This window comes from Adiantum capillus-veneris, chromosome 23 (genome assembly GCF_014529385.1).
Source record: "Adiantum capillus-veneris isolate H3 chromosome 23, ASM1452938v2, whole genome shotgun sequence".
Classification (NCBI taxonomy): Eukaryota; Viridiplantae; Streptophyta; class Polypodiopsida; order Polypodiales; family Pteridaceae; genus Adiantum; species Adiantum capillus-veneris.
The window spans coordinates 73,395,151-73,407,341 of NC_140953.1; the positions used below are offsets into that span (position 1 = coordinate 73,395,151).

Below are 12,191 nucleotides of genomic sequence, written 5' to 3' on the forward strand. Positions count from 1 at the left end.
GTTGTCAAACCCTCCTCCAAGGGCCCCATTATCGATGGCGAGAGTCGTTTACTATTGATTGCACAATCTGGTACAAGATGCGGATGCAAATCTAAGTGGTGCTATGTCGAGGCCGACCGTGGTGCCGACGATGACGAGACTATGGCTGAAAACTGAATGCTTCGAAGACGACGGTGAAGACGACGACGAACCTCTATCTGTTGCTGTGGCTTTGAATGTTGAAAACGCTGCTTCTTCTTGCTGTCAAAAACACTGGCTTGCTGATGGAAAAACGCTGGATCAGTGGCTGAAAAACGCTGTCTAAGGCTGCTGAAATCGCTAGGTCTTCAAGGCTGGAAATGCTGACCTGCAGGCTTCACAAATGCTGGTTCTACTGCTTTGGGAAATGTTGCAGAAGATGGCTAAAATCGCTGGCTTCCCATGTTGAAAACGCTAGGGCTTTTGGGTTGGAAACGCCAAGTTCTTGGGGTAGTCTTGCTTGAGAAGGTGCCTGTTGAGCAATGCTCTTGCTGCCTCTTTTGCCAGAACTACTAGTGCTAGGTTTCCTTATATACAAACTTAGTAAATTTGCCCTACCTAGTTCCCAACGAAAGTCACTTAAAAATAATAAGTAAAACATGTCAAAAATAGGGAAAATAGGTTTAATGCACTGGAAAATTCCCTTGATGGATTTTGATGGTAATGTTGATGATCATGCTGTGTGCACTAGGAGGATATGCATCTAATCTAAGTGTCTGGACATGCACGGTCTGCGAACAGACTCACAAAAGTGCCAGATCACTTCCTATTCTAGACTGACTTGATTGAGTGAACCCTATTCATGCTGTAGCTTGTCCACGGACACATAGGGTTATGTGTCACGTGACAGTGGAGACAAGAAGCGCGTCTTCAAATCCTCCTCAAACTCCTCCCAACTAAGCTCAAGAGAGGGAACGAGGAGAGACGTGGAGTGGGCTGCCTTGTGGGCTTCCTCCTCCTCCATCCACTCATCCTTCCATGTGATGGTGTCACCTGTGAGATGCATGGAAGTCAAGAGAACTTTGTTATTATCAAGCTTTTTAACAACCGCAAAATAGGATGTAAATTAATGCAACCAAGAATAAATGACAATAGCATCTATCTTACCGTGATACTTACTGAACGTGGTCTTCTCAAGGATTGGTTCATTGGTTGTCCGTGTAGCATTGGTCACCTCCGCAATGGTCTTGGCAAGCTGCTCATAATTCGGCTCCAAAGAAGAAGTATCGGATCGCACCGCCAAAGTGGTGATGAGATCATGCATGGTTTCCCTTTCTTGCCTACGAGCGTCGGTGTGTGTCTCGCGCTCCTATCTACGAGCCTTGGCTTTGGCCGCCAATCGACGTTCCTCTCGCACCGTCGCTTGCGCACGCTCCAGTCGACGCGCTTCTTCTTGCCGCATTATCATCATCTGCATCATAGCAAAGAGGGAGGGGTAGGGGGAGGACTTATGGGAGGATGTGTGGGTCGAACTTGCTCACCTTCTTGATTGGTGGTGGTCTCTATACCGCTAGGGGTAGGGGGAGGACTTATGGGAGGATCCGTGGGTCGGACTTGCTCACCTTCTTGATTGGTGGAGGTCTCTATACCGCTAGGAGTTTTGACCATGCAAGGATTTCCAGTCTTGGTTTAAGGAAGGTTGCAGGCTAATCTTCGGGAGACTATCTACCCCCTAGTTGCTGCACCTTGCATGCAACACCCGGTATACAATTGGTTGCTATTTTCCGACGCTCAAGGCGCACTGTCACAAACTACTGACATGTCAAGCCACTGAAGAATGGAGCCAACCTACAGATCCCCGGGCGAGGGACCTAAACCCTAGAAGCAGTAGAAGAAGTTTTACCAACTTGCAAAGTCTTGCCGAGTGGCCTATTTTAAAGACCAATTCCCACCAACTTATGGGACCCCGTTCGATGGGGCCCTAGTGACACAAGACTATTCAAATAAAGCAAGACCCCACTCACACACACAGAAGATACATCAAAACGTGATGACGTGGCAGCTATATGGAAGACCCGAAAATTGCGTTGGCATGATGATGTGGCAAATTGTACGAGCAGTCCCGGATTTTGCGTTGACAGGCTGTATGGATTTCTGAAAATTGCGTTGACAACTTTTGGGCGCCAGCTTTTGGAGCAGTTGCTTTTGAGTTTGAAGCTTTTCATGTAAATTGCTTTGCTGAAATTGCAAACTTTGATGGATCTGACCGTGCGGCGATGATTTGCTGCGGGAAGGTGAGATCTGCGAGGTTTGGGACTTCTACTGCAATGTCTGATTGCTGAAAACTGAAAACGCTGGTGCTATTGCTGATTCTGTCGCGATGGAATTGCAAAACGCCGAGGCTGATCTGCAAACCAAAAACGCTAGGGCTGAAAACTGTCCTTGCTGAGGAAATCTGCTAACGCTAGGGAATCTGTTGTGTTGTTGTGGGAATTTGCTAACGCTAGGGATGATCTGTTGCGTCTTGTTGTCGCCGGGCTGATCTGCTGTGCAAAACCGCCAGGCTTCTGTCTTGTTGAAAAACGCTAGCTCTACATCTGCAAAAACGCTAGGTCTTCTGTTTTGGGGGTTCTTGCTGAGAAGTTGCCTGATGAACACAGGGTTCCTGCTGCCTCTTCTCCAGATAATGCTAGTGCTAGGTTTTCTTTTATACTTCCTTGCAAACTTGCCCTACCTAGTTTCCAACAAAAGTCACTTAAAAATAATAAGTGAAAAATGTCAAAAATAGGAAAAATAGGTATATGCATTGTAAAACTGCTACTGATGAGTTCTGACTATAATCTGATGATCATGTTGTGTGCAACCAGAGGATATGCATCTAATCTAAGTGTCTGGACATGCATGGTCTACGAACAGACTCACAAAAGTGCCATAATACTATTCTAGACTGACTTGAGTGAACTGAGCCCTGGTCATGTTGTAGCTTGTCCACGGACACATAGGGTTGGATGTGTCACGTGATATCCCCTCCTTTTCAAAGTGAGATACTGGTACCGAACTGTATGGCGTCGAGGGAGATCGCCAACAGAGTCTGGAATCCTGGAAAGGACTTTTCTCCGGCCCACTCTGATGCGTGGGCCATGCGATACTTGAACTTTATAAAGGTCTGCAACGCTTGCTTCTTTGGGCCGCGCTGAAAGCGACAGTCTTCTGTGGCTCCTTCAATGCTTCAACTTTGTTTAGAGTCATGCGTCTACCTTCTTCAAGAATCTCCGAGGCTGAAAATTCCTGAAACCATTTCCAACACAAAAACATGAACATACCCATTCCATGTAAAGTGACTGGAAAAACACTACTCTTCTGTAGAGCCTGTGCATGCAATGTAGATGAACATAGAGACGGAGTGCCAAACCGTTCATCAAACACACGCAAACAATGAGATCGAATCTTGACTTTGTGATCTAAATCAATCAACTGTGGCAAAACACAATGAAAATGCCGATGCTTGATGCTCAATCCTTCTTGTGCTCTTTTTATGACTGTGTCGTGCCAAGGAAGAGACATGGAATGTGACTTCCTCGAATGTATACTTTTCAACTTTTCATGAGAAATTTGCATACATCCGTGCTCATTCATGAGTGAATCGTGCTCAACGTACAATATGGCTTGCCTTTGAAAAGGGATCACATAACGACGCTAACTAAAATACAGGAAAGCATCACGAATAGAACACTCGAACAATGCGTGCTGACTAATCATTCGAACACATAATACTTCCTGTGGGGGTTCTTTGGACCTTGACTCGAGAGTCAAGATCGGTTCCTTGTGATCGATCGAATCTGCAACGAGGTTAGCTTCATTAGACGAAGTATCAACTAAACTATCATGCTTGTGAACAATCACATCATCTTCCTGCAAATCATCATGCTTGTGAGAAATCACATCTTGATCATGCAAATCGTCATACTCGTGAGAAATCACATCTTTATCAGACAAATCATCATGCTTATCATTATCATGCAATTCATCATGCTTTCGTTATCATCCAAATCATGCGTGTCATGCTTTGGAGAAGACGAGACTGAGAGTCTCCTTCTCCTGACCCTTTGCAATCTGTGCCTGCACATTAGAAAAGAGTCGCAACAACTCTTCGCGGTCACGTGCTATGGCTGCCATTCTTTCGTTGTATGTACGCTCTATGGCTGCCATTCTTTCTCTGTGTCTACCTTTCTTTCTGCTTCTCTTGCTTTGCGTTCTAACTTCTTGTCCATCATCATCTTGTCGAAAGCCTCTGTAGGAGTTAGTGCAATCCTTGTCGTAGATGGGTAAGGGGGAGGGTCGGAAAAACCTCCTGGTGGGCAAAATTCTTCTTCGCCACTCCCATGCTCACCACCTCCAAGCGAAGTATCCATTCCGCTTCGAGTGACGACCATCCGCTGAAGTCTTGGGTTCTTGTGGGATAGTAGTCACACGCTGGTGAGACTGTGCTCAAGGGTTCCTTTTGTTCTTATGGAAGGGAGACCCTTCCGTTCTTAATGACAGAATGCTATGATCACAACAAAGTGAGTGGACACTGTGCGTGCAAGTGTATGAGATTGAGAGATAGAGAGAAGAGAGATACGACACCAAAGTCCTCCGAAGGCCCCACTCTCGTCGGCGAGAGTGGTCTACTTATGATTGCACAAATTGGTACAATGGGAATGCATGTGACTGATGCAAGTCTAGGCTATGTTGACGACGACGACGAGGACGACAAGGCCGACACTAGGGCTAAAGTCTGCAATCTTTCTACTGATGTCCAAAAACGTTATGGGCTGAAATCTGCGACCATTTCCAACATGCTGATTCTGGGACCGTTTCTGTGGGTCTTTGACGCTGAAAATCTGCAGGTTTAGGGCTGAAAACTGATGTCGTTCTGGGCTGAATCTGCTACCTTCTTAGGGCTGAATTTGCAGGTTATTCATTACTGAAAACGCTGCATTGCTGTGGCTGAAAACGCTGCAAAACTGTAAACACTGAGGTCTCCAAAAACGCTAGTGGAAGAGATATCCAAAAACGCTAGCTGCTGATCTTCTGCTGGTGATGGTTGCTGATGCAAAAGCTAGTTCTGAGCTTGCTTGTGGCGAGGATCTCCTTGATGAGAAAACGCTAGGGCAAGGGTTTGATGGTTCTTCTTGCTTGGAGGGGGAAACCGCCAAGGGGTCTTGTTGAGAAGTTGCCTGCTGAGCTTGGCTCCTGTTGCCTCTTTTGCCAAATAGTGCTAACTCTAGTTTGCTTATATACAAACTTACTCAATTTGCCCTACCTACTTTCCAACAAAAGTCACTTAAAAATAATAAGTGAAAAATGTCAAAAATAGGTAAAATAGGCTAAATGCACTGGAAAATTCTCTTGAAGAATTCTGATGGATTCTGATGGGAATGCTTATGATCATGCTGTGTGCAGCCAGAGGATATGCATCTACACTAAGTGTCTTGACATGCACGGTTTGCGAACAGACTCACAAAAGTGCCAGATCACTTCTAAATCTAGATTGACTGGACTGACTGAACCCTTGTCATGCTGTAGCTTGTCCACGGACACATGGGCTTGGATGTGTCCTACCAAAGATTCAGGTGTGTGCTTTTTTGAAAGCATACCGGTCCTACCAAAGAGCAGACAAAGCAAGACGGCGCTTCCAAAGTTCACTGGCAATTTTATTCAAAGAATCTTCGTGTCAGGATTGCGGACTTATTAGCCACTTTCACCCTTACTTCATCGCGCATCGCTCTGTTTAACAGGGCATAAGCCATAAAGATCACTTGCAGAGAAGGATCATTTTTTTTTTCGAGTTGCCGTTTTTCTCAAAGGCAGTGCCATGCAGTGGTAGATGTCTATAGCTACCAAGCCGCACACTACTCCAAGGACTTGACAAGCTTTCAAGAAAATTCTTGTTTGAAGTTTTATGGTTTTTGGCAGAGTGGGGTATCTTGAAATGCTTGCCACAAGAGACCCTTGCAAATTATGACTTGAAATTTTTCGACATCTCTCATCAAGTGTCTCTTCCCGAGCTAAAGCCCTTGGAGGTCCAATGTGATTGCCAGGTTTTGGGACTACGATCACCGCCATAGGAACATTGCTTGGCGAGGCTTGTTTTGACTATTCAAGAGTTTATGGACCATGCCACGGACGACCACAACCTTATGGAAGAAATCGAACCCTAATCTTGGTGCAGGTTTCAGGATGGAATGCCAATCATCTTTTTGAGTCCGATTGATGTCGATATTGCTTTTTAAGTTTGAGTTTTGTTTGAGAACTTGTTTGGTGATACTGTTGGGGATTTGTTTGAAATGGATGGTATCTGTTTTGAACGTGTCTTGGTGCCGATTTGAATTGTTTGACTTTGATTTTAATATTGATTTCAATGATTGGTGATTTTACTCTCGAGTGGAGTACTGAGAAATGATGTTTGAGAGTGCTTGTTCATACTCATGGCCCGGACCCTTGTGATTATTTGCGAAGGGAGTATGGAATGTTTGAAAAGTGTTGTTTTGACTCATGGCCCCGACCCTTGTGGTTATTTACGGGGGGAGTATTGAGAAGTCTAAGTAGTGGTTACTCTCAGCACCTCCAAACAACGCAGGTTGCAGTCTGGGGGACGTTTGGTTATAAAAGGCCTCTACATCTCTCGGCCTGGACCTTTTTAGGTTATGCGGGAGGAGTGATGAGGGAGTTGTTGAACAGCTCATGGCCTGGACTTGGATGGTTATTCACGGGGGGAGTGTTTATCGCATAGTTACAGGGAATGGCTGTTTTCAAGGCTCCGTTCGCGTTCTCCTTCTAGCTTCCTATTCCGAATCTCCGTTCTGTGTTTTAAACATGAGTATCCGTAACAAGAAATGGCGTTTCATGCCCGTTGCCGTACCTTGTGCTCCGTTCCGATTCTCGTCCCGATAACTATGGTTCATCGATGGCTTTATGTTTCTATGTCTTGTACCAGGTGAGCATTCGTGCTGCATTGTGATGTGCACTGAATATTTCTTGTTGGATGAGATACTTTTGGGAAACCAACGACCCAAGATATCAAGAATTCCGATCTGGAGTGAGACTCCTTATTGGATGAGATACTTTTGGGAAGCCAACAAGCGAGGATATCAAGAGCTCCAATCTGGAATGAGACTCCTTATCGGATGAGATTCTTATGGGAAGCCAACGGCTTAGGAAATCAAGAGCTCCGATTTGGAATGAGAAAACTGATTGTCCCTCATAATGTCCCTCGGAATGACCCTTGGAAATTTTGAGCTAACTTGAGTTGTTTTGCAAATATGCTGTAATCGCGGACGATTACTTTCTTTCAAGAAGGGGGATGTCACAAACTGTTGACGTGTCAAGCCACTGAAGAATGGAGCCAACCTGCAGATCCCCGGCCGAGGGGCCTAAACCCTAGAAGCAATAGAAGAAGTTTTACCAGCTTGCAAAGTCTTGCCGAGTGGCCTATTTTCAAGACCCACTCACACACGGAAGATGCATCAAAACGTGATGACGTGACAATTGTACGGAAGACCCGGAAATTGTGTTGGCATGATGATGTGGCAGACTGTATGGGTAGTCCCGGATTTTGCATTGACAGGCTGTACGGATTTTCGAAAATTGCGTTGACAGCTTTTGGGCGCCAGCTTTTGGAGTAGTTGCTTTTGAGTTTGAAGCTTTTCATGTAAATTGCTTTTCATAGGCCAAGGGCCTATAAATATGTGCAAAGGACTTAGTCTTTGGCACTCTTTCGGGTGAAGGTGCACAGCGCGAGTACGGGCATTGTACTGAGTTCAAGCAATATAAAGAAATACCGTAAGGGGTGCCAAGGTTTGGGGCTAGTGCTCTCTCAGGGTGTAACTCCGCCACTTCGCATCTCGTCTGTCCTCTATCTCTTTCAGTTTAGTTGTTATTTGAAATGCTTAAAGTTGTTCAGTCTGTTCTTTTCTGGTGGCACGTGTGCCCGTCCTGTGACACGCACGGTCCTATGCGCAATGGCAGGCCATCTGTTCCAAGAGAGGGAGGAATGTTCACCATAGGGCTGCCAACACAACCAAAAACACAAGAGAGGAAAAAAACTTTTTGGGGAGTAGCGGGATTAGTGCAAAATCTTCAAAGCTCTGATACGAAAGTCAGGTGCAGCGGATAAATGGTGAAGATCTAGGTTTTACACTTCAACAAATCTTTGCTTCTTTCCTTGCGTTAGTGATTGCTTTAGCATGAATCATGGTTCCTTTTACTTTTCTAAAGATAGGGAATGAGAGAGAGCGGTAAAGTTGCGAAGGGGGAGAGAGGGTGAGAGAGAAGAGGAGAATGACAACCGATGGGGTCTCAACCAACTTTCTCAAGGCCCCCCCAAACCGTTGCCAATGTGGTATTTGCTTTTGATTGCGTAAATGGAATGTACACATATGCAATACCTCAAGTGCAGACTCTATTGACTTGAATGGTTAATGTCGCCTCGGTAACTCTTCAAGATGAAGCACCTCCCCGGCTGATTTGATGCACCTTTGGATCCTTCTCGATGTGGGATTGCGGATGGCCTCCAAGGGGTAGATCTGGGGCTAAATTGCTCTCCCGATGTGGGAGGAATGAAGGGCTGAAGATGCAGATCTTGACCATGCCGATGGTTGACAGCAATGGGATGCCGGTGTGGGAAAGGCCGAGGAGAGGCTCGATGGGCTGCTGAAGTACCGGACTGCAACTGGGATGGCTAGCAATTGCAGATCCAAGCTGATCAGCTGAAAACTGAAAACGCTAGGGGCTGATCTACAGAAATGGCAGGGGTAGGGCTGAAATCTGCAAACGCTGGCTGTACAGTGTAGGTAGCAAAAACTCCATCTCTATGCTGAATCTGCAAAATGCTGATGGTTCTGCTAACGCTGGTGCTTCCTCAATTGGACCTCTTGCAACTTGTCCAATCGATGGGCTGCTTGGATCCCTTCATAGGCTAGGATTTGGGTTTATAAATCAACAGGTAGGGCAAAACCTCTGTCAAATTCATACAAATAAATCTTAAAAATGATATATGTAAAAGCCTGACCAAGGAGTTAGTTTCTGGGTGAAATTGTCGCACATGTACCCCCCCAGGAATGGCTCGTTTGGATTCCTCTTAACCTAAAACTATATGTAGGTCATGCCAAACACGTGCACAAATTATATATGCAAGAGGGTTCCAAAACTGGAAAGCCTAATCTAATGGACTCGTAAGTCCTATGAACAGGCTCACAAAATTGCCGCTACTAATCCTCCTAGGATTCTAGACGCTCCTATCAAGGAAGAACTGGAAAATTGGCTTTGGAAGTCGATGAAGCATGTCCACATGGCACACAAAGCCATGTGCACGTGATAGTCGGATCATCCTTTCATTGGTCGCGCTTTGTTGTCCTCACACACCCTACCTATTTCTGTTTTTTGCCAAGACTATGTCCTCTTACTTGCATCAGAGGACTCAGTTTTCCCTTTCCAGAGGGGGAGGGTAACTTTTTTTTTCATCAGGAGTATGCAGATGACACTAAGCTCTTTGCAGAGTACCATTTCCAGTTCTGGAATTTTTGAGAGAGGCTCTGGACAGATTTTGAGTGGCTAGAGGTGCTAGAGTCTTAGCAAGCAATCTGGATTCTGGAGTGCCCTACCAAACACAATGGTCCCGACACTAAGACATGCTTGACGGAGGCTTGAGACATTTTACTACCACTATCTTGAATATACGACTCTTGCACTTTTACTAATAGCAGGCTTCAAGCAATGTGACTGGTACACGTGAACTTTTCTTTGCTCTAAACTCTGATCATGGATGACAACATTCTGCAACAAATTCAATGCCACCTTAGTAAAGAAAATCTTTTTTCAAAATTTTTACGTTTTGGTTGAATTGTAACATCAAATTGCAAACAGTCGAGAACAATTTGCACAGTACGCAGTCACGTATGAAGCTTGTTATTATTATCTTCGTGTCTGGCTCTTTTTCCTTCTCTTGTAGTCTGCAATATCATAAATTTTCCCTTCATATTTCTGTTAGAGCTGTCAAGCTTGTCTTCATCACAACAACCATCCCCCCCGGGGGTGGGGGCGGTCCCTTTTCTTCAAAATTCTTAGTGTAACTGGGCACTTAATTGTGATTACTGTCAATATTATATCAGGTCAAGGATGCTTTGGCTCAATTTGACGCAGCACTCACCATGAACCCCAAGCCAGAGGAGGCTCAGGCAGCTCTCTATAATAAAGCATGCTGCCATGCATATCGGTTAGTGCTTTTCTTTTTTGGTTCTGTGTATGAAAGCGTGTCTGTTTTCAATTTTCTACAACTAGTTGTGCTTGCTTTGACGTGTTCTTGGTTTTTCTAGAAAGGAAGAACAACTGGCCTCTGAGGCCCTCCGTCAAGCTCTTCGGGATTATGGATTGAAATTCAGTGTTATTCTTAATGACCCTGACCTGGCATCGTTTAGAAGCACACAGGAGTTCAAGAAGTTGCAAGATGAGGTGAGTTGGGCAATAGCTGTTCTGGCCTAACTACTTGGGCCAAGGAGGTTCAAATTATTTCTTATCTTGAATGTGCAGGCTCGGAAGGGAGGGCAAGATGTGGGTCAAGGTTTCAGAAGAGATTTGAAGCTTATTGGAGAGGTACAAGCTCCATTTCGAGCTGTGCGCAAAACTTTGTATGTAGTGCTATCTGCTGCAGCTGGAATATCAACAATTATCAATGGACCAAGGTTATTTCGAGCAATTCAAGGCGGGGAGAATGCTCCGGATGTTTGGGAGGTTGCCAAAAATCTAGGGATTAACATCACTGGTGTGTCCTTCTTTACTCTTAAGTTCTAAAGCCATTTAAGTTTTTAAATTATCTGGAATCAGAGTTCTTGTTGTATGTAGTAAGATCAAGTTTATATGACTTAGTAAGAACTTAAATATTTGTAGATTTTGATAGCATATCGAGTGTCCACATCATTGTTTCTACTTTCTTTTTTTTTTTCCGAGAAAAAGATCCTTCTATTAGTTTCTGAAACTGCCCATAGGGCTACAACCACCTCTTCAAGAGAGGGCTACAACAACCATGGTGGGGAGACTCTCCCAATGAAAAAACCAGCATATGTACAATGGGGCTAAATCAAGAAATGGGGGGAGGGAAAAGCCACACAGGTGGTCGGTAGTGCCATCGGAGTACACCCTGGACCATGGTGTAGAAAGGCCTAGGACACCAGAGTCAAAGGAAAGCCTCTCTGCGCTCCCGCATGCGGTCGGAGCTGCCCTGTAGTCTCTCGAGCTGTCCTCTGAGAGTGTGGATCAGCTCTAGCCAAAAATCGCGAACAGTCTCTGCTGGTGGCACAGGCGAGCCTCAAAGATGCGGAAGCAACGGGCCCGCCAGATGAACCAGAGTGTCAGGTCACTGATGAGCTCCCAACACTCCTCTCTCTCACTGCACCACTCTTGTGGAGTAAGCTCTGTGGCAAGCTGGAGTGTAGGTCGCCCCTCTTGCATGACTATCATCCTGCAGGTGGAAGATAGCTCAAACTGAAATGCCGGGCCCGAGAGGGTGGACCAAGCCGCTGCTCCCCAAGTGTACTGTCGAGCCGTGGAGCTCTAGAGCAGGCATCAGCCGAAGAACTCGAAGCCACATCTGCTGTGCCGAAGGACAGTCCCGAAGACAGCGACGTTGACTATCCACAAGATGGTCACAAGATGCACATGCGGCCGAGAGACCACTATGCACTAGCCAGCTCCCAACTGCTGTGGCTTTGTGTGCGACCAGCCACTGAAACAAGGTGACTCGCCTCGGCTGTCTCGAGTCCCACAACCTCTCCCAAAAGGTTGCCAAGAACTCAGCTGTGAGACCCTCCTCTTGCCAATGAGGTGCTGCAGCGGGGCGGGCCTCTCTCTGTGCTGCTAGTATATGACGTCCCAGTCGAACAATGTACTGAAAGAATGGGACACCTGGGTGGTCTGCAGAAGAGAAAGGGTCCCTCCAGAGCCACTCACCAGGATGCCACTATACTCGTGCCAGTGGACAACACTCCCAAGCCCACAGCCTCCAGTGTCCAGTCTCAGAGCTGCTGGGTCAAGATCGATGACACAAGTCCTCCCACAGATGCCCACTACTCGGATCCTCTGAAAACAACACACTGCCACCTGCGGGGCCTCTATTGCAACTCGCTGTAAGCGTCCCTCACCCTGTAGCTCGAAGAAAAGGGATGGAACAGTCTCTGAGCAGGCCCTGACTGAGATGA

At 45.9% G+C, this 12,191-nt stretch overlaps 1 protein-coding gene across 1 annotated transcript in view; it reads left to right on the forward strand.

Annotated features, from left to right (window-relative positions):
- LPA1 (tetratricopeptide repeat (TPR)-containing protein) overlaps positions 1 to 12,191 on the forward strand; it is a 108,738-nt gene that overhangs the window by 23,614 nt on the left and 72,933 nt on the right. The window contains exons 2-4 of the mRNA XM_086497226.1: positions 10,110 to 10,213; positions 10,314 to 10,449; positions 10,528 to 10,759. Coding sequence (XP_086353352.1) covers positions 10,110 to 10,213; positions 10,314 to 10,449; positions 10,528 to 10,759 — 472 coding nt within the window. The remainder of the gene's footprint in view (positions 1 to 10,109; positions 10,214 to 10,313; positions 10,450 to 10,527; positions 10,760 to 12,191) is intronic.